Source organism: Cibotium barometz, chromosome 31 (assembly GCF_041138505.1).
Source record: "Cibotium barometz isolate CiBa-2024 chromosome 31, ASM4113850v1, whole genome shotgun sequence".
NCBI lineage: Eukaryota > Viridiplantae > Streptophyta > Polypodiopsida > Cyatheales > Cibotiaceae > Cibotium > Cibotium barometz.
Genome location: NC_141076.1, coordinates 19,282,554 through 19,306,083, shown reverse-complemented (window position 1 = coordinate 19,306,083; position 23,530 = coordinate 19,282,554). Strand labels below are relative to the sequence as shown.

Below are 23,530 nucleotides of genomic sequence, written 5' to 3'. Positions count from 1 at the left end.
AAAAAGCACCCTTAAAATTGGGAGTGGGGCGTCTGCCATCTTGGCTAGTAGGATGGTGCGAGTTCAACTCTCCCCCTCCCCTCACTCCACAACATGGGGTAGTGTCTCTTAGCAAGAATAAATAAATAAACAAACAAATCTATCTTTAAAAGTATACAACAAAAAGCAACCTTTTAAAAATGTCAAAAAAGAAGCTGCAAAGCCTATGGGTAATGTTTGAACTATGGGAGTGCACATGCTTGGACATTATTAGTTTATTATACAACCGTAGGTGTCAAAAAAGCAACCTTTTAAAAATGTGGGTGTCAAAAAAGCAGCTGCAAAGCCTATGGGTAATGTTTGAACTATGGGAGTGCACATGCTTGGACATTATTAGTTTATTATTAAGTCATCTAGAGAATAGGAGCTCAGTAGCCAAATGATGCAAAGAGTGGCAAAATTTACACATGAACAGCATGATGGCCAGGGCTAGGAGGAATGCGCAGCAGCAGCAACAGGCGGTACTGCTGCCCTCCTCCACCTTCCCCCACCACAATCACCATGAAGAAGGGGGAGGAGAAGCTGCTGTGGAGAGCGGTGAGGGCCAGCTTTACCATCAACAGTATCATCAACACAGCCATCATCATCATCATGGGCTGTTGCAGTTGGGCGGTTTCCAAAAGCCCTCTTCTCGCCTGTGGGCTCTCCTGGTCCTCGCTGTTGTGGCCGCCTTCGTCTTCTTCCCCTCCCTCTTGTCTACCTCTTCTTCTCAACCACTGCTGCCCAGATCTCGGTCCCTCCTCCTCTCCAACGCCCACTTCGCTTCCCATGGTCAGTATTTGTTTTCTTGCATTGCAAAAAAAAAAAAGGGAAAAAAAACCTTCACATCATCCTACTCGCCTCCTCTTCTTCCTACCTGATTCAGCAATTTTTATTAAAAGTTTCAATTATCAAATAATGCTGCTCTTTCATCCCTCAACTAGGTCTCACAAAAAAATAAAATCACGTTTTTTCATTCACTCGTGCAATTTAATTTTTTCTTTAATCTTGATGAGAAGGCTTCAAAATTGATAGGTGAATTTTTAAGCTTTTTTTGTTGTTTTTTGAGGATTCAGGGCACTTGTCTTTTAATCTCCAGAACACAGTTCTAAAATTGAGGATTTAGGGCACTTCTCTTTTAATCTCCATAACATAATTGTAGAATTGAGTTAGTTTTTCATTGGATCTTACAATGCAGCACATCAGCACTTTGCAAATGTAGAAGAGGATGATCTTACCCTTGGAGGCCTGCTACTAGACAGTTTCGACAGAACACGATGCAGAAGTCGCGGCCTGATCCACCGCCTACGATTGAAATCTCCATACTATCCTACCCCATACCTTGTCAGCAAGCTCAGAGAGTATGAAGCCCTGCACCGGAGATGTGGCCCCGGCACCAAAAGTTTCAACAGGAGTGCCCATCAGCTGCAGCTTGGAAAGAACATCAAGCAACACCCCAATGATCAAGAAGAAGAGGAGGAAGAATGCAAGTACATTGTATGGATCGCTTACAGTGGCTTGGGCAATAGATTGGTCTCCATAGCCTCTGCATTTGTATATGCTCTTCTCACCGGCCGCCTGCTTGTGCTTGATGGGCGGTCGGATTTGGGTGAGCTCCTATGTGAGCCTTTCCCAGGAGAAGTTTCATGGCTTTTGCCCCCTGATTTCCCCCCCCTTTCATCCCTCTCACTCAATGAATCCTCACCCCATCGGTTTGGCCTCCATCTTGAGCAAGGCACCATCCTGCCCTTCAAACGCTCCCCCCCTGACGAGGACAAAGAGATGGCCAAGTCATCCTCTTCCCTTACCTCAAACCCTTCCTCTCTTTTTTCTTACCTTCACCTCACCCACAACTATGACTTCTACGACAAACTCTTCTTCTGTGACAAAGAGCAAGCCTCTCTGCATCAAATTCCTTGGCTTTTCCTAAAAAGCAACCAGTATTTTGTCCCTTCCCTATACATTTACCTCCCCGAGTTCAGACAAGAGCTTGACCGCCTCTTTCCACAGAGAGAAGCCATCTTCCACCAGGTCGGCCGCTACTTGTTCTTCCCCACAAACTCTGTGTGGAGCTGGATCACACGCTTCTATGATGCTTACCTGGCTGAAGCATCACAGATCATTGGCGTGCAGATCCGCACCTTCGTCTTTCCACCTGTTGCCCAACCCAATGTGACCAACCAGATCTTGACGTGTGCTGTGGAGAACGGGTTGCTGCCCAAAACCCTCCACAAGGAAGAAGAGAAAGAACCCCCTGAATTCAGAAGAAATTCCACAGCTGTGTTAGTGACGTCTTTGCTACCAGATTACTTCGAACAGATCATGGAGTTGTATGCAGATTATCCCACAGAGACGGGGGAAGTAGTAAGTGTTTATCAGCCGAGCCATGAGGTTCACCAGAACACGCAAGCACATGGGCACAACAAGAAAGCCTGGGCGGAGATTTGTCTACTGTCTTTCAGCGACAAGTTGATCACGAGCCCCATGTCGACTTTCGGCTGTGGGCACACACTGTAATGTGCTGTACTTCAGCAGGTCTGCCTTGGCTGAATGAAGTTTCGGTAGGTTGAGCACTTCTAGGTCCAGTAGCACGAAGGAACCGCATAAGGTAGCAATTAATCCTTCTCCATCAGCAGTTTGTATCAAGCAGGGGACAGTTGTCTGCAACGGCGGGCCGAAGGCAGGGGTATAAGGGCCACAAATGCAGCAATCTCATGGTCAGATTTGGAGCAGGTGAAAGAGCAGCACATGGTACCAGGATTTGGGCCGGTGTGGGCTGCTGACTGCCAGGGGCTATGGCTATGTTGGGAGCATGTGAGGGACATTGAGAAGCTGCAGGTTGGCTGCAACAACGACCCCTTGCTAAGTCAAGTCTTTCTCTACCCAAGTTCACAACTTCATTGCATGTTATGGGCATCTGTTGGAAGATGCTGCATGTGAATTCCCTTTCCTATGGCTCCAAAGAATCAAGCCGACAGCCACCGCAAACAGTAAGAACATCCAAGAGGTTCATGCTGGTTGGAATTACACACCTAGGCCAGCAACCAAAGTAGTCTTTCAGAAAGACGTGCGATGCCTTGTTCTCAAGGATATTGTTGCCATAAAACCTTTGATAAGATTGACCTTAGCCTTCATATATGAAGCCTTTCTTGTGATGCTTCTTGATGCTGCTCAATCATTAGTGTAGCCAAAAAAAGTCAATTGATGAGATTGCAAGAATTGTTGGTTTGCATAACATAACAACAATCCATTATAGTTGTGGTAATTTTAGTGCCTCCCTTAGGCTTTTGTAAAAATAATGAGCCATTCCATGCTTCTTTTTATCCTCCTTGAACTGTTTGGGGCACATTAATTTCTCTGTCATGTTGAATGCAGCTTTGGTTGTCACAAAATATGTGAGTTGGTTCTTATTGATACTCTATGATTTCACCAAGTAATCTTTTGAGTCAAATACATTTGCACACTAAATTCTTGGTTGAATTATACTCCCATTCAGTTAAAGATAAAGCCATAGTTGTTTGCTTTTTACTTTGATGCACTAATCCTCAAGAAAAGAGTGGATACAACCAGCCCGTAGGCGAGGAGTGGACTCCGTAGGAAATAGATATGAAGCCAAGAGGAAATGTACAAAGGATATTGACTTTTGATCATCAATGTTACTTGGCTTACCTACTTCACAGGATCTTGAAAGTATTAAATCACAAGATATAATATGTACTCAATACCAAAATTAAATATTCCTTTAAAAATAATATTACCTACTTCACAGGATCTTGAAAGTATTAAATCACAAGGTATAATATGTACTCAATACCGAAATTAAATATTCCTTTAAAAATAATTGAGTTCACGTTTTGTTGCTTTTCAATGAGATTCTTTTTGATCAGCCATATGTTTATTTATAGTACTCATATAGCATAAGTTATGTTTTGATGAGTAATTATCACATACATTAGGCTTTTCATGAGTTGTATAAAAAGAGTACTATCAACACTTTATTTAAATGTAAAAGTCAGAGCTTGTGATTTGATTCCATTGGAGCTAAATTGACTCACTATTTATCATGTTAATTCTTTTCAACATATTAATCACTTTGGTTAACATAGAGTGCTTATGAGGTGGGGGGATAGCCCAGCGGTAAGGGCTCTTGCCCTAGCCCGCGACGGCTTGGGTTCAATACCCGCCGCCCCCTCCCGCATACCTAAATGGCATGTGGTTTGTCCATTTCCTCACTAAAAATAAATAAAAAATATCCCTCGCAATACAAAAAAAAGCATAGAGTGCTTATAACCACCAATTACATGATCATAGTGTTTGGCTTAACTCTGTTGAAGATGTCACCACCATCACATCATGTTTATATTGCATCTAAGAGATGTCTAGATAGTTTGGTTGTCATGGTTTTCATTTTATACTAGTACATAGTCTTTGTTTTGTTTTTGTGCTAATCTTTAAGTTTTTATCGTATTTTGTCCTATTTTTAGTTTTTCCCTTAATTTGTAGCTTGATTTTCTTATTTTCATATGCAGTTTAATTTTTTCTTTTTGCATTCATGTGTTTAGGAATAGACTTAGACTTCAAAATTAAGGCTTACAATATTGTTTTTTAAAGGGATTAATAATTTGCTAGAGTAGACAAAAGGCTTCGATTTTTTGTTTGACTAGTTTAAAAGATTTATTTATTTTTGTTTAGCATAGTCTTAATCTCCCTTAGTTACAAACCTAATCTTTGCATTAGATGAGTGTATAATTGTTCATCCCTTCATGCAGTCAAAAAATATTCAAAATCCATAAAAATCAATAGATAAGTTATGTTTTTGTTTAGTTCAGCAATTTAATTAGGTCTTACTTAGGTCTCTTATAACCCCCAAAAATCCAAAAGACCCTAAAAGATTAATCCAAAATCCTAATTTTGTCAACATTGCTACAAGAGAATCCAAAGTCTAAAAATGTGGCAATTAAACTTTGAACTCAAAGTTTATGCATTAATCTTAACAAAATTTGATTCACTGCGAGAATTTACCAAATTTGCACAAAAAAACACCACCATGAGAACCTTATAATTTAATAGTCAAGACTGTACAATAAAATCCACCGAGTGTAAACTTTGAACCCATTGTGTAAAAGTCTCTCTTAAGTGCCAACACTTGTAACCCACGTTGTTCCATGAGGTACCCATACAAAGCCATATTTGAGTTTTTGTTTTTGTTTTTCGAGCCGGGGTCAGAGACGAGCGGACTCGTTCTGGGACTCGAACACGGAAACGCAACCATATTTCGGCTACTTAAAGAGTGTGCAAAAGTCTATCTATAGCAACCCATGGTATGGCTTGTCCATCATTCTCTAGCTTCCCTTTTCACACCACACTATCAAATATGGGTTTAACCAATGGTATGGCTTGTCTATCTTTCTCTAGCTTCCCTTTTCACAACACACTATCAAATATGGATTTGGAAGCAAGACTACGATGACAGATCCAAAGAATTCCCCCAATGTCCCCCCACTAGAGGTCTTCGCATGCATGATTCCTAGATCGTGAGGCAGCTGTACCAGTAATTTGAGAACTAAACAAGTGCTTGTATAAGAGTCCATATTTGGGCTCCTTTAAGGGTGTGTATAAGTCTTTCTGAAGTGCTGACACTTGTTTATAGCAACCCACGATATGGCTTGCCCATGGTGGGTTACTATAGACCATGTGTGGTACCCATACTTAGTAATTTAAGAAAGTGCTTGCATGTAAGGACATATTTGGGCCACTTGAAGAGTGTGTAAAAGTCTCTCTATAGCTTACCACAATATGGCTTGTCCATCGTTCTCTAGCTTCCCTTTTGACAACACACTATCAAATATGGATTTAGAAGTAAGATTAGGACAACTAATCCAAAGAATGCCGTAGATGTCCCATATCCCACGTCTCCTCAACTTCATATTCGGTACCATCCTCAACTCCATGCTAAAGTCCTTTCCATGTTGAACCATTCTAAGAGTAATTACAACCCTTATTCCCAAAGCATGGGGGAGGTAGATCATTGTCTAGAGTCCTCAGATTTCATCATGTATTTCAAGGAACTTGGGATGCTTTACCATGATCACATACACTTGTTGTGGTGTCCCCACTTAGACCAATTGGAACTATTGTGCACATCCATGGGTTTTGTGGCCTAGCCCACCCTTACATACCAAGATTTCATGCTCCTCAACCAGTTCTTATACCACCACTTATGTAGAAGCTTTTATATAGAAAGAAGATGGATGACACATGAATTAGGAAGGGGGGTTGCATTGTAGTTATAATTCCACCTATGCAAGCCTTAGATTTGTCAAGAGAACCAAAGCAAGTTGAAATTTTCAAGCTAATGACCAAATATAGTGAAACACTATTCAAGATCTTAAAATATTTGAATAAGTTTGCGAGGTTGTTTGGTTGCAAATGTAGATTGTCCTACAAAGGTACATGCTTTTGGACTTTGCCTTGAAAGCAAAGCAAGGCAATGGTTCTGCTCACTAAAACCAAAAGTTAAGTTAATTTTAACTTAGTGAATTTGGCCTTTATTATTGGAATCTAACCTCGTGGCCCTAGATGAGGCATAGCCTCACAGGTATAATGCATAGAAAGAAAGCTAGAGGAATTCTTACAAGACTATATCACATGCATGAAGTACTTTAACTCCAGATTCACAAAGAGGGAAAAATTGAGTAAGTATCCAATGAAAGATTGTTTCCTTTTGGGTCTAAAAATCAACCTCGTGCATGACTTAATCACCATTGTAAATCTTAAAGGCTTTTGATCAACACTATAAACTAGCAAACCATGTAGATGATAACATGATGGAACGGTGAATCATTTCACACATCCCATTGTTTGCTTCCAATTCTAAACATCTTGAAGTCAAGAAAATGGAAAAATTTATATATAATACGACGATCAAGAAGACCAATTCACACATATTGGATTCCATTGATCAATGGTGGGTGAAGTGGGTGGCTCGGGGGATTCACTTTAAAATATGTAAGTCAACTATGTATGATCATTAGAAGGGGTTTTTTAAACCAAGATTTTGAGAAACAATTGCATAAGTCTACTTCCATAAGGGGGTTTGAAATAGCATTTTAAAAAACTCGTAAGGTTATAAAGAAAAAGGGGTCAGTTTACCAATTCAAAACTTACAGAAAAGGGAATTTTTTAATACCCTTTGAACGCACGTTGTATGTAGGTCTTCCTAAAAGTACCCCCCCCCCAAGGTGGGTGGCCAACTAGGTATGCAGCAAGGACAACCATCACATTACCCACATGGAGTGAGCATTGAAATCAAGACCACCTAACTACTACATAGACCCAAAAGGGCCATGTATTGTGCTCATTGTGCATGTGTGGGTCATGTATTATGCTCATTGTGCATGTGTGAAATCAAAACCACCTAGCTACTACATAGACCCAAAAGAGCCATCTATTGTGCTCACTGTGCATGTGTGGAATGTGGGTGTGTAGCTACACTCATATAAATACCCTATGTCAAGAGACACTTTGGCTTCCACTTTAAATCCTTCCACAAGTAAAAGGTCACAATCTTTTAAGAGTGCAATATGGAATAATCTTGAGAGTCCCTATAAATGTCCTTACCCATTTGTAAGAAAAATCCTAAAGAATCCAAAAGAGCCACGACCTCAATGGGTGAAAGCACATGATATATCTAATCCCAAAAGAGGCCAAGAAGACCAATTTAGAAATTTTGGCGCTTATTCAACTGCCATTTTTTAAAAATGCATGTAAAATATCTTTAAAAAAAAAGGATTTACGAAGTATTTTAGAGAGATTTATCTATTTTTTTCCTTCTTTAGGAGATTACATGACACTATTGGAGCACCTTCTTGTGAAGTACTCTCCTTGTTTGTTTGGATTTTTTTCAAGGAAGGGACATTATAGGTCAAAAAGATGCATGTAAAGACGCCCAATCTTACTTTTTGAATTTATGTGTGAAATATTTTATATAAAGTAAAAAAAAAACAAAGTGTAGTTAATTATATATTGATACTATACATAAGCATAGAGAGAGAGAGAGAGAGAGAGAGAGAGAGAGAGAGAGAGAGAGAGAGAGAGAGAGAGAGAGAGTTGGGGGCACTATTTGAAATCACCCAAGTTTGATCCTCATCGTATTAGTGTGTTCTATATCAAAAGGCTGCAATTTGCATTTGAGCATCATGGAGCACAAGGGGTTTTCACATTTCTTGTTAATTTTTCTTGCAAGATTACATTTAAAGTGTAAAGGTTCTAAACATTCCATCGTGCATGAAACAAATGAGAAAGTTGCTAAAGTTTGAGCTTTTTCACATTGAGCAAGGCACTAAATAAGAAAGATAGAGAAACATACTTAAACTTGAGTTTAAGCCTCTTGATAGAGCAAAACACCAAATGTTTAAGTTTGGCTCAAATTTAAGTTTCAGCCTTTTGATAAAGCACCGAATACTTAAGTTTGGATCAAATTTAAGTTTAAGCCTCTTGAGATGAACATGACAAACACCATAAAAAAATGAACCAACCTAGTAAAATGACCAAAAAAAGAAGTTATAATGAAAACAAAATTCAATACATGACTTGATCACCAAATGCTTAAGTTTGGCTCAAACTTAAGTTTGAGCCTTTCCATAGAGAAAAGCACCAAATACTTAAGTTTGAGACTCTTGAACCAATTAATGAACATAACAAACACTTTTAAATCTCAAATTTTGTGATACATGGTCTAAGGTCAACCAACACATATCAACAAAAAGGTCTCTTAAAATGTAGAGAAAGAAAGAGGTGGGTGTGGCTCATGTGTCAGAAAGAGAAAGAGGTGGTATGTGTGTAAAGAGAACAAGAGAGAGGGAGCACCGCCCATAATTAATAGAGAGGTGTGTGCACTTAGCATTTAGAATGCCACATTAGAATGACGCTACGCTACCTCTCACCAGGGCTTTCGGGTCACCTTTATCTACACTTGACTTGCACCACTCGAAGGCCATTGTTACACATCATCGTCACCAAAAATTTCATGTTTGAGACTATGGATAATAGATACCTACAATTTGAAGGTTGGAGCACCCTTCCAAGGGGGTCAAAACCTTCACAACAAGAAGAATGAAAACACAATTACCCTTCAAAGAAAGGGAAGGGTTTTGGGAAATTTAGGTATATGCCCTTCCAATATCTTGTCCCACGTGAAGGGGATAGCTGTCAACTCCAATATAGAGTGCGGTGCCGCCTACTTCTTATCTCATAGACAATGTCTAAGTACAGAGACAACATCATCTGGGACTTCTTTTTGCCCGTGTCCTAGGATGTTGCCAACAATTGCTTTTTTAGCTGCTATCATCTACAGTACATGCCCTTGTTGGAGAAAAATCGCCTCTTGGAAGCCTTGACGCGTCTGAGGTATATTAATTAAATGTGACAAGTAGGTGGCATTTAATTATTTATTTGTACGTGTATTAATTAAATACAACTAAGTGGTATTTAATTAATACAATCTTGGTAACTAAGTTCCCCACCCTACCTCCTCTTTCTCCTTCTCTCTCTTCCTTCCTCTACTTGCCTTTGAGGCTTTTTATAGAAAATTGTGAGACCATAAAAAGAAAGGATATGAGTGAAGGTATGCAAATAGAAAGTATATGGGTGAATGCACGCAAATAGAAAGGTTATCATTTCATTGCCTTAAATAGAGAGGATATGAAGGGTCATCATTTCATTGACTTTTTTAAGCATTAATCATTACATACTAAAATTAAACCTTAGAAAAACACTCTTATTTTTTAAAATGTCACACAATATGTTTAATGGAAATACAAAAAAACATTTTGGTGCCATATTCAAGTGTGAGGTTTTATCTAGTCTTGTCTATAGTATGGTGTCTATCAGGAAATCACGCAAAATGCTTTTTCATCCAATGGGGAAAAGGAAAAGGTCAAAATTTGACAATCTTTTTTGGTTAAAAAATTATCAGATTAGTTGGTTTTATAACCAAAATGTGACAAAAATGACCATTTTTTTTCAAGACAAGTCTAAATTTCAACCAATTTTTTAGAAATTCAGTCATGGAAAATACACTAAATGTCTCTTTTTTGTGCACACTAGTGCATACGGCATATGCACATCCAAAAAAAGTTTTTATTGTTCTGAAATGAAATTTGAGGTCCTATCCCCACACTGGAGTGAGAGAGATGTGTGATGACTAAAAATAAATTGTACCTAGATTTTATTTTACTTAAACCATTTGGAGTTTTTTTTGTGTTGCTCAATTTTGAATTTTGAGGCTCAGAGCCATCACTCCAATGTTGAAACCCACCATAGACTACCCAAAGTGCATGTAAACAAACTTCGACACTTTTTTGAGTGTGATGAACTAAATTCCATGATCCCCATGGAATGAAAAGGAAAAAGAGTCATGACAATCTTTGATGGTGGTGCTGGTGTCAAGATTCTAGGGAAGACCACTCTTGGAAGACACAATTTTAGTTGTAAAAGAATGCAAGCAAAAACACGGCTACACCAATGGGAGTCCTGAGAGACATAAAAATCAAAACTTTTGAGCTAGTAAGCTTCCTACACACATTTATGGCTATGTGTTTCCAACAACAAACAAGATCTTGCCATCTCTAAGGCCTCTTTGGAGAGCTCAAAGTTACCATGAATGTAGGAGATTGCCAGCTCAAGAGATGGGGAAGGAGGTCTCCTCATAGGGGCTATATGAGTCCTCGTTCTCCGAGCGAAACTTTTTGAGTGAGGAAAAAACTGAGCGACATATGTCAAGAAATGGGTTATGACAGTAGCGCTCCATAGGCCTTCAAAACTGTGGGCATGAAGGTTTTCTGTGCTAGCAACAGCTTCTTATTTTACTCATTGACAATGGGCTACCATGTGTGTGACAATGGGTGCACTTATTCCTACACCGAGTAGGTATGCAGGGGACATTGTAAATTAGCTGTGCCTAGCCACAGTGTTGTATGCGAGGGTGCTTGCACTCTTGCGCGTTCACTGCTGTAGGCTTTGCAGTGCTAAGTCAATCTCAATCCCATGTCTATGACTACAAGGATATGAGGAGAACATGCGGGGCACCACCGTTTTGTTCCAAGACCATGGCCGCGATCCAATGGGCTTTTGCCTCAATCACCTTTGTTGTATCCAAAAGGGGGAAATAAAGCTTTATCTTGGGATGTCTACAAAGGAATGTTGTTGAAGCTGTGTAAACTTTACTTAATAAAGTTACTACACCTAACTTAGTAATAATAAATCTTTGCTTATATGTAAATCACTCCACTAACTACTTAAGGGTTTTAACCCTAGCCTGTCACATGACATACCTCCTTTGTGTATATAATTATCCGAGTGGGTTCTCAAAAAGTTCAAGTAAGTCAACCGCTAAATGACTTGTTGAGCTCACTTACTATTCCATGCAAGAGATGGGTGCATTCTCCAGAAATGTGTAGAGACCATGTGAGAAAAAGCAGTCTGAATGTATATTTTTTGTGCTCGATGATTTAGTTACACTCCAAGAAGAAGTGATTTCTAGATGGGAGTGGATTGAAGTCATTAAGTGTACCATCCCAAGTAGATAACCATGCTAAAATTCCACTCTAAGGAGGTGGACATATCTCTCTATGCTAAAGATGAGCCAAGAAAGGTGGGCACATCTACCTCCAAGTCTCCAACTATCCAAAGAAAAAAACTCATCATTGACTTTCCTTCACACTCAAGATACATCCTCATCATTGGTATTCCCACCACGAAATAAAGCATCTACCCCCCAAACTTCTCAATGCCTAACCTTGCCGATGGGAGTTAAAGCTTTGAAATCCTACTAAGGACCTTCTATTCATGCAAGCCTCTATGTTGACTACCCCTTCAATGTCAAATCAACATTTATGTTATTTGGCATGCAAGCCTCTATGATGAATACCCTTTTAATGTCAAACCAACATATTTGTTAATAACCTGCACCCCCTGTAAGGTCTTTACCAATTAATTCACTCCTTAATATCATGCTTCTCTTACTAACACCACCACTAAAGGCAGCCTGACCTCACCACAAAAACATGAATTGATGGGTTCCATAAAACCTTTTCTCTGCTACCCACAAAGGCTACTTTGATACCACCATCAAAACAATCATTGGTTGGAGCCAACAAACCTCCTTTCTATGTAAGGCTACTTTGATACCACCATCAAAATAATCATTGGTGAGTTCCAATAAAACCAAGGCTAATCTATGGGAGCACTAAAGTCTAGATGTTTAAGATATCCTCAAAGAAGCCAAACAAATAAGCTAAAAATAAGAGCCAAACTTGGGGGAAAAACTAAGACAAAAGACCAACCACATATAACAACCTTATCACTCATTAATGGGTATCGGTGGGGTTGCTTAAGAGTGCAATACCCTCATTTGGTTTCTCTCAAGAAAGCCGTAATACCCTCATTTGGTTGCCCAAGAAAGCTAAAATCACTCTCCCTTCCCCCCTCAACTAGCTTGCAAGGAATTACCAAAGAAGAACAAGGCAACCATGTACACTAAGATGGGTGCCTAAGAATGTACCAAATTAGAGAAAGAAATCTTCACTATTGGCCACCCAAATTAGAAAGAAATCTTCACTATTGGCCACCCAAAAATCTATGTCAAAGTCACGATGATTTGTTTGAGGCCTAAAGATAAGTAAACAAAACACAAGAACAAGGATAAGCTCCTAGATTTCAAAATACAACAATGTCCATTTAAGTGTGTCAAGCCATTTTTTGTGCATAGATTGAAGGATAGGTATCTGTGTTATTGCATCATGTAGGTTCAAATAGCCTTTCTTAAGGATACGGTGAATCAAATGCATCATCGCCTATTTGGCCTTCATGGAACAACATGCACTTGTACATATTCAATATGTGCCTCCTATCAGATAGATACACTCAGTCGTTATGAATCTTCCCACCATGTGTACAATGTATCATGGGTCTTTGGGAGTCTTTGTTGTGTCCTGAATCAACTACTAGAGCCACCTTCCACATGCACAAATGTGAAATGGACAAATGTGAGGATTGCGGCGTAAAAAGAATGACACGGATCTAAATTTTCTAGGAAAATAGAGTTTTAAAGAAACTTCGCAAGAATTAATTAAATCAAATAACTCATCAAATTCCACATGCTCAACATATTCAATAATTGAGTTAAACACAAATAGTACTTAGCTCACAAAGCACGACTCCAAGATTTGGTGCAATCATTACCCTTCATGTGTGTCGCCTATCCCCACACGAGTATTTATGGATTACTTTATTCCAATTTAGGCCATAGCCTCCAAAAATACAAAAAGGTGCTTTTCTTGCACAACACTCACTTATGCTCAAAATAGAGTGCCCATAAATTGAGGCTAGGGTTTAAAGCATATCGTGCTTTACAAAATATTAAAGTTCAAGTCTATGCTTTATAAACTAAGGCTTTCCAAATAAATCAAAATGTGCACAAGCTAGCATATGTATATACAAAGCTTGTTTACAAAAATGTTGTGCCAAGTAATAAATATGTGTGAATTCTCAATCTTTGGAATCCTCTTCACCTATAAAATAACCAACAATAACTTGATGAAACAAATATTCCATAAGTATACAAACCATAACCACACACATGTTTGCCGAGCATAAGTAACCTAGGAATCAACCTTCCACAAACCAACTGAAACAAACATTGGAGGCCCCAAAAATACGTCAATATCCACCAAATGTATTAATATTTATAATGGCATCACCCATGATATTAACATGATTTGGATTGACACAAAGATAATCCAAGCATCCCTAAATTGTCTAAGAGGGTAGAATAATATTTTTAAGAGGGCTTAAAATATATTCCCATAACATTCCCTCCTACTTGAGTTTGCAATTGCCCTCAATTTTTGGTCTGTTGAAAAGAACGCAGGATCTGATGGAAAGCATAAAAATATTTTTCAGGCACCCATCTTGCATCTTCATGAGTCCAAAGTGGCAAGCACCACAAACATGCATATTCCCATCATACTTGAATCTAGGAAGCCCACTAACAATGCCTTTTGCCTGCATATTCTTTAACCTTTGTATGTTCACATGTCCAATCCTTTTATGCCACATGTCAATGTCTTGTACCACATTTCTGCTTTTAGAGAACATGGTTGATTTCAACTCAGGAATCCCAGCATCCAACTTAAATAACATATATTTGCTATATTGATTTCCACTTCGAGTTGATGTAATCTAATAGATCAATGATAGTGTCTGGAAGTAAAACTTCTTCCTCACCCTTAATAAGAGGTGGTTCTTCATACACTAGATGAGTGGAAAGTGATCCCTTGAAAGGTTTAAGCAAGCTAACATGAAATGAGTTATGAAAGGTTTAAGCAAGCTAACATGAAATGAGTTATGAATCTGCCAATGAGAAGGTAATTCAAGTTTATATGCGACATCATTAATTTTGTGAACCACCTTGAAAGGTCCATAAAATCTTGGGGAAAGCTTAACAGCTGGGAATTTTTCAACACTCTTAAGTCGAGGCTTTTCACTTCTCAAAAGTCCATAATCTCCAATTTCAAAAGATACTGCTTTACATTTACGGTTTGCTTTCTCAACATATTTTTCTTGACTCACATCATGGCATAAATAATCACATTTTAAATGATAACCATCATGGCATGAATAATCACCAATAGGGTTCCAATTATTGTCTCTAAACTTAGTCCAAACTTTAGTAAAATTTGGATTCACATCATAGGATTATCTCATAGGACTCAATGGTCCACCACAACATTTTCTTTGCTTGGTTGATATCGAATTGGGGGTTGAAAACTTTGGATAAATGAAGACCATTTGATATGTTGATCAAAGATTAATCATTGGATCAACAAATGACGAATGCTTTGCTGGTCTATCTTGATTAAGAATTCATATCCCATTAAATAATGTATCCAAAGTCTTAAAGCATGCACAACAGTAGTAGCAGCTAATTCTTTGTCATATGTACTATAATTTCTTTCTGCTATTTAAGCTTACAACTTTAATAAGCAATGGGATGTCCATCTTGCATAAGAACAACACCAAAGCCTTATCCACTTGCATACTACAACAAAGAATGGTCAATGAAAATATGGTAGTGTAAGAACTGGTGCATGGGTCAATGCTTTCTTAAGTTCAACGAAGGAATGAACTTGTCTACTAGTCCAATCAAAATGTCTAGATGAAGTTCAGTCAAAGGATGTGCAATGTATGCAAAATTTCTAACGAACTTCCTATAGTAACTACATAATCCAAGAAAATATTGGAGTTCATGAATATCACGTGGTCTAGGCCAATTAGCAATGCTTTTAATCTTTTTGGGGTCTACTCGAATACCATCAATAGAAATAATGTGTCCTAGATATTCAATTTCATCTTGAAAGAATTTTCTCTTTTCAGAATTGACATAGAGTTGATTCTCTTGAAGAAGTGAGAACACTTTTTCTAAATGTTGTTTGTGCTCTTGATGATTCTTACTAAAAACTAAAATGTCATCAACAAAAAAAACTACAATAAAATTTTGATATTTCAAGATTATTCTATTCATCATTCTGTTGAAAGTAGCTGGAGCATTAGTCAAACCGAATGGCATAATAAAAACTCATAATTACCAGCTTGGGTTCTGAAGGTGGTATTGAAGATATCCCCTTCGTCCATTCGAAATCTGGTGATAACCAAACTTTAGGTTAATCATGCTAAAGACTTGGGATCCCTTAAGCTTATCTAGCAAGTCATCCACTTGAGGTATCAGATATTGATTCTTGATAGTAATCTTGTTTAGTGTACAATAATTGATACACAATCGATATGTTCCATTATTCTTTTTAACGAGAAGAACCGGAGCACCAAAATGGAGAACTACTGGGTTTAATCAAGTCTTTCTCTAATAGTTCTTCAACTTTCCTTTGGATCTCCTTTTGCTCAAGCATGTTGACTCTATAAGGAGCTTTACATGATGGTGAGCTACCAAGAATTATCTCAATTCTATGGTCTTTTGGACGCGGTTTGGGTAAGCCAGGTGGTAAATCATCTATGAAGCAATTAGAAAACTTAGAGATGAAAGGGTCATGAGACATATTTGATTTGGAGTCATCCTGGGTAGTAAGCTGGTTGATAAAAATAAAAAATATCTTCTCCTTTTCCCGTACAACTCTTTTTGCTTGAGTATGAGTCAAAAATGGTCCTAACTCACCTTTGGTCATGACATTGAAATAAATTTCTTGGTCACCTTTTATTAACCACATGTTATGGGTTTCATAGTCAATCTGGGGATTATGCTCATGTCTCCATGGCATACCTAAGATGATATCCACACCTTGCAAAGGAGCCACTATGAATGTTCTCTTTTCTTTTACTTAACCCATTTCTAATTCTAAATCATTAACCTCTTTTGTGTAGTTGTACTTAGTACCTTGAAATGCAGCTTTTACTTTGTAACTAGAGTACGATGATGTATCTAGGTTAAGTGCTTTTAATGCTTTTTTAGAAATAAAATCATGCGAGCTACCATCATCATGCAATATAGAAATTGATTTTCCTTTTACTTTCCCTTGAATTCTCAATAAAGCATGAATTGAAAACGTGCCTTCATCTAAATAGTTGGGATCAGAGTTACCCTCTTGCTTGAAAGAATCATCATCATCTTCTTCAATAACGTTGAGTCGAGCCATCGATGTGGAATTTTTTTTTTGTCAAGACAGTCTTGCGTGAGGTGTCCTTCCTCTTGTGACATTTGTAACATTTGAAGATTTGATTCTTTGGTTGACCATTCGAGGGTTTGTTGTTGTTGTCCTTTCGAAAATCTCCTTTAATCACATCTTTACCCTTTTGCATCCTGGATTTATCAAAAGTACTAGAAGGAAAAGAAGATTTAGTAGACTTTGTAAAAGATTTATCCTACATCCTAAAATCTCTAGATATAGACATTTTACATTCTGAATTTAAAGCGAGGTCCATAGTAGAACTAAGGTCATGTGGATGAAATGTATTAACGTCAGCCCTAATGGTAGACTTAAGTCTAGCAATGAATTTCCTATGTTGCTCTTTTTCCTTGACTTTCTCAATTACTTGAACTTGTAAAAGAATATCCCAAAATTTGTCAATATAAGCTTGGACATTCTCTTTTTCAATCTGGCATAGAGTATCCCATCATTGACATGCTTTAGCCTTGTACTGAGATGGTAGAAAATGCTTCTTTAAGAGTTTCTAGAACTCTTTCCAAGTTGCAGGTCTTTTTTTACCCTGCTTAATTACATTCCACTAGAAGGCAACATGAGCATAGAAGAGGTGCAATCATTTACGAGGGAATCCTACCGCCATAAGATCCCTAGAACCAGTCGTTTTAAGGGACATCCTCCCAATAGAATCTAAAGAAAGCTGGTTGAGGTATGTAAAGGCTGTTAATAAACGAGCATTTGGACTTCTACCAAGTCTCGCAAAAGGAGCTTGATGAGCTCCCCATTTCAGTTTAACTGTTAAAACCCTAAGATCTCTCTAGATAATTGTTATGCATAAACATGCATAAACCAGGCATAAACTCATCCACCCAACCACCCCCAAGCCCAAGGGATGCACACATGAATTACAATGAAGTACCTCATACCTTAACCTTGATGTCCCATACCATCAAGAGATATGACTTCATTCCAACAGCATATAGCTCTAGTGTGAAATGATAGGTGAGTAGATACAATCCTCTACACAAGAGAACCTCCCTTGAGTGTGCCCCATGTCCCTATTATATAGGAGGGCCCTCAAGTGTGCCCCATGCCCCTATTATATAGGAGGGCCCTCAAGTGACTCTTGACTCTCCCAATTCCTATGTGTGACCCTTGGATGCCTGACCCTAACCTCAATCCCTAAGGTTAGCCCCCCTAACCCATGCTCCACTAGAGATTGTTCCCATGCTCCCATGCTCACAAGCATAATGTGGGTTAGCCTCCTAGTATATGCAGGTATAATGTGTACATAACATTTACAAGGTAACTACTAACAGGGAAGAGTCACCAAACTCATAATCGTGACCCCAAAAACTCTCTTGCTCTGCTCCGTTAGTAGGACTCAAAACAAAAAATTGGTGTGCAAGAAATCAAATTTAATAAGAATAACACTTTTATAATAAAAAAATTCCATTATGCATCTTTCTATGCATAGAAATCAAATTTAATTAATATAAGTGATATCCATGCATATTCATAGGTGAATATGTACATGGAGTAATTAGAATATTTCTTGTAGATGCAAAAATGGTGGGAATTACTCTTTTGGAATAACATAAAAACAAACTTTCTTTTCCACAAAATTCTGGAAAATTTTACCATAAACTCCTTTGTATGGCTGACCATTTCTCATTTTTATCATTCTTTATTTAACTTAAATTAACCCAAATTAGATGTATAAAACTCTAATCTACACAATTTTCTAAATTCAAGAGAGTAAACAATAAGAAGAGTTTGATTAATCCCTTAGTTATTCTTTCTAGGATTAAGAAAGGCTGGAATGTAAAGAAGAGGAGGGGGTGGCCTTTTCATCAAAGGCATAGCATTTGAATTTAATCCCTTAGTTATTCTTTCTAGGATTAAGAAAGGCTGGAATGTAAAGAAGAGAAGGGGGTGGCCTTTTCATCAAAGGTATAGCATTTGAATTCAATTCAATCAATTGCAAAACATAAAAATCAAGAAAACCATAGATTTTTCATTAAAATTTGCAAACAAAGTAATAAAAATTAGCTTACATGGAGCTTGTAAGCTCTCCTAAGTGAGAAGCCAAAAAAAGAATGGATGAGGAAACCGACAAAGTGAAGGAGATCAAACAGGTCCCCTAACACTTTAAAGCCTACCAGGTGGGCGACCATGTACAATATGAGAAAGCTAAAAATCCCTTGATGGAAAGCCTAGAACATCTTATGATGGTCTGGCTGAGATCAAAGAGATCAACTTGGAAGGTCCCGCGGTGAGGATCCAAAACCCATATATATATCGAGAAAGACCTCTCCACAGAAGAAGAGAGAGACCTTACTGACCTACTCCACTAAATTCCAAGATTGCTTTTCTTGAAAGTACACTGATATGAAAGGTGTACCTCCTTAAGTGGTCAAACATACCATCCTCATGGTGGAAGGGGCAGGGCCAATAAAGGAAAGAGCATATCCTATGAATTCTAAGTACTCCAAGATGGTCTGTGAAGAGATTGATTGACTCATAGATGCTGAATTCGTCTACAAAATAGAGCACACCAAATGGGTCTCACCCATCATGATAGTACCCAACAAAAAAGGAAAAGTTAGAGTGTGTGTGGACATCATGTTGGGCTTGTCGATGCTCCACCATGATAAACCCTCATCATCAACGTGCCCACTCACCTTGCTTAATGCCTCACTTTGTACACAACCCTCTACCTCGACTTCCCTCCACTCCATGAACCCCTAACCTAATAGGCTCCTTGTGACATTCCCCTGGAGAAAGGATAAATTCCCTTCCCAGCCACCATGGGACCAGGAAGAGGTGGATCCCCCACTCAATACCCTTCATTGTGGATCACACTGAGTTTTGAACAAGCCATACGGGTCCTGCTTGGTCACCAACTCCAACAAGAGCACCTTACCAAAGTCACAGATCGTATGGACATAAATGTCCTATGACTCTACATCGACGCTAAACAAGATGCTTGGGAGAAGTAACACCTGTGCAAGTAGTGAGGGGGATACACGCAGCCCAACCCAGATGCAAGGCCAATCACTTTTTATCTCATGGATGAACAACCCGCCTAGCGATGCCCCTGCCTTCTGAAGCTCCATATATAACTCAAGTACTGCATAGCCCTGCGGCATATCTGCCCCAACATGACATACCTCTCCATCTGTCGACAATGAACATAGGACCTATTTTGCCAAGAACAACAGCAAAACCCAAAGGTTCAATTCAACTTCCCATGGTTGGCAACCCCTAATACACAAAAGAAATCATGATAGCCCGGATGACAGCCTTCAACACCAAACACAAGCAGGTGTCCAATCTGGCCATCATTATCACCATTGTATTCTTTAGCCTTATCATCACCCTTTTGGCCAAATTTCCAACATGGCATCACTATGATGAAGGCAACCAAGGCCTCACATTCAACATCAACAAGGGCCTCACCCTCAAGAAACTCCTCAGATACCACGAGCCCATTTAGTTGGATGCTTGCATGGTGACTCCAAACCTTCAAAAGACATGATGGAGATAGTATTTTGGACAAGCTACAAAGCTTTTCACCACTCCCCCCTTTACCCCGAATTGCGGTGCACGAGCACATTCAGTTGGATGCTCGCATGGGGTGACTCCAAACCTTTAGAGACATTATGGAGATAGTATTCTGGACAAGCTACAAAGCCTTTCACCGCTCCCCCGTTTACCCCAAATTGCATTGCAATTTCGTCCGCACCTACTCCCTCTACTACTAACACTAAACTTCATTTCCGGTTCCAAGAACGGACCCGAATTAGGGAGGGGGGTATGTTAACCACAATGGTTAATATTACTCCTACTACTTTTTGATCAAAATTTTGGTCGCACTTCATGTTAAATGTTTTTTAATGTAAAACATGGTTACCATTACTCCTACTACTTTTTTATCAAAAGTGTGGTCGCACTTCATGTTACATGTTTTTATGTAAAATCGTGCTAAGTGCTTCATCATGTAAATGGCATGGGATGACCGAGCTTACAACATGTGTAATGCTAGCCAAGAGCTAGAAAGACTCATGGGGCTAGCAATACTAAGTGTACATAGAGCTAGATAACTAGTTTTGGGTCCTGAATTCTCAAATGGGCAATCGGCCATTATAAAAAGTGAGCTCTTATATATAAGTGAGCTCTTATATATAAGTGACTTGAAGAAATATGAAAAGGATATAATCCCATTATCACATTTGAGTCTTCTTCTCTCTTTCCCTCTAGTGTGGTGATGGTTGTGAGCTTGTTTACTTATGCCTGCTTGCTTTCTTGATTGTGTGTGTGTGCTTGTAGGTGATGCTTTCCATCTCCTCTCCATTCCCTTCTTCTTTATATCTCTCTCTCACCCTCCATGCACACATGAAGGTACTGAGGTAGAGGTTCAATTTTCCATAGCTCCTTCCCTCTTTGCTCTCTACTTAGCACATGGAAGCTCCACTTGAGTGACACAAGTGGAGTGACACTAGGGGGGGCTTCACATCGAGGAGTTAACTCGCAAAGGTTTGGCTAAGTGGATGCCCTCAAATTGACCCTTGTATCTTCTCTTCTCTCCTTCTTCCCTCATGCAAGGTGAGTGTTCATTTTGGTGAACAATGTGAAATGTACAAGGACATAAGCCCAAAGCTTTGCAAAAATCTTTAAACTTCTCTCATGAGAGAACCTTCATGAACATATCTACCACGTCATGTGGCTAGGCTGATGTCTCTTGCAATGAGCCTCTCCCCGATATAATAATAATGCAGCTCTCAATGTGTGTTGTGTGAGCCTGAAAGATTAGGTTCCTTATAACTATGTCAAAAGGTGTCTGAGCCACACGCACTCCACAATCACTCTAAAAGCTAGCTTCTTCACAACTTAAAGTGGCCACCGTCAGCTGCTTTTGCTAAGCCATGATATACATGAATCACCAAGATAAGAATTAAAAATCCACTAGTAGATACTTGTATCATGTCATAGCATCCACCCAATCAAATTAAAAATCCACTTGTATCATGTCATAACATCCAACCCATTTAAATTTATTGAAACATCACTCCCCTTAGCATAGAATAGACCAAGGGATTGAGTGCCTTGTAAGTATCAAAATACTCGCTTGGCAACCTATCAATGTTTACTTTCAAGATTATACATAAACTTACTCAACTCGGAGACCCCAAATTGAATATATGGCCACATAGATAAATGAAGTATCTAATAGCCTGCAAAGGTAAAGTGATGCATCAAATGGTTCACCTACATCTTGGAGAGTAAGCCTAGAACCTATCTCTACTCGTATAGCAATAGTCTTATAGACTAAAACATGCAACCAATCTCTAATAGTGTAGCAATAGGCTTATATCTACTTGTGAGATCCCTCTGCCCCCTCCGAGCACCGGACTCCTGGTAGACAGCGGAAGGAGCCCCCTCATGCGCGGGGCAGGGTTTCTCACTCGGGGCCTTGCCCACGAATGTCCGGGCGGCACGAGACTAGGCTGGTGGTCACTCCCGAAAATCGAAACCGGGAAAATTTTCCATGCCCAGAAAGCGGGGACGATTCCACCATTTTGAATTTTCTTAACGAATTTTTCTAACGAGATCAATTCTAAACTATCCTTCACCTGAAATAACCAGATAGAAGGAAACTATCACTGATATAATTTGATCATCTGAGTAAGTTCAACGCTTTTTTCCTAATCAAGATCAGGCACAGCCGTTGATCCACTCAATTGAGAAATTTATCAGGGAATTAACTAGCTACTCAAATCCTAGCGTAATCCTAAGATTTTTTAGTTTGATTATTAAAAGTCCACTGATTCCAGCCTAACCCCATCCGGCCCATGGGTTAGCCACCACCCTGCCCACTGGAATCGGTAGATCCAAACAAGTACTCACCTACCCATAATTGAAATGCCTTTCTTAACTTTAGCTTTAGAAAACAGGTACGCACACACTCCTCTTTATATAAAAATAATCCATTAACGAAGCAGATATGATCACAGATTTCATAACTCAAAATTTCCATTCAATACTTTGTTTCACAAAAATAGTACCACTCTGGACTCTCCGTTGGGACCAGCTCGTCAGCAACGAGATCCAGTAAACAGATTACAATAATCATTTCGTGAACATACATATATATATCTTCCTCGACATACAAATGGGTGTCCTAAGCACCGCGAGCCCGTGCATCGCCTGGTAAGAACCCTCCAGGATCCTCCTTAGGTGTCCTGGTACTTCACTCAGGGACCGCTTCGTCGGCCCTTGCCCATCTCGGAAGCACACCATTTTTCACCATACCCAGGCTGGTCAAGTCCTGGGCAGGTTTTTGCCACGTGGGCTGTCCCTCGAACACTCCCCGCCACAGCTATTGCAACCGAACTTCCCTTAGATAAACATATATGCCAAATACTCCCTCCAGCATTCAAGCGTAAGACAGTCCTTTAAGAAAACAGGGTTTCTATGCAAGTTTTCAGTTTTGATTTTGTTTGAAAACCATGAATAATCTTAAATCTATATCTCAATACTTCAATATCCAGGTCTGAATTCCAAACAGAATTCCTCGAATTCTGTTAACTTGATCCTCAGATCAACATCAAAAGTCTTAACTTAGTTTTAGATTCAGTGGGGGATTTGAGTACATTTTTCCAGAACTAGGCACATCGTCATTGATTGAAATTGATGAAGGAATTAGGTCTTGGTCAATAGTCTGAATCAGAGTTTGGGTCTGGAAAAGTTCCTCCTAAACTATCTTTCTCGAAAGGTACTATTTCAATTTCTATTTT

General features: G+C 39.0%; 1 protein-coding gene across 1 annotated transcript; it reads left to right on the top strand.

The window, feature by feature from the left end:
- The first annotated feature begins 343 nt into the window (after window positions 1–343).
- On the top strand, window positions 344–2,675 carry LOC147620581 (putative fucosyltransferase 8). Its single transcript, XM_086824820.1, has 2 exons — window positions 344–810; window positions 1,217–2,675. The coding sequence occupies exons 1-2, from the start codon at window positions 447–449 to the stop codon at window positions 2,533–2,535; spliced, it is 1,683 nt and encodes a 560-aa protein (XP_086680946.1). The 5' UTR covers window positions 344–446; the 3' UTR covers window positions 2,536–2,675.
- Window positions 2,676–23,530: the final 20,855 nt, after the last annotated feature.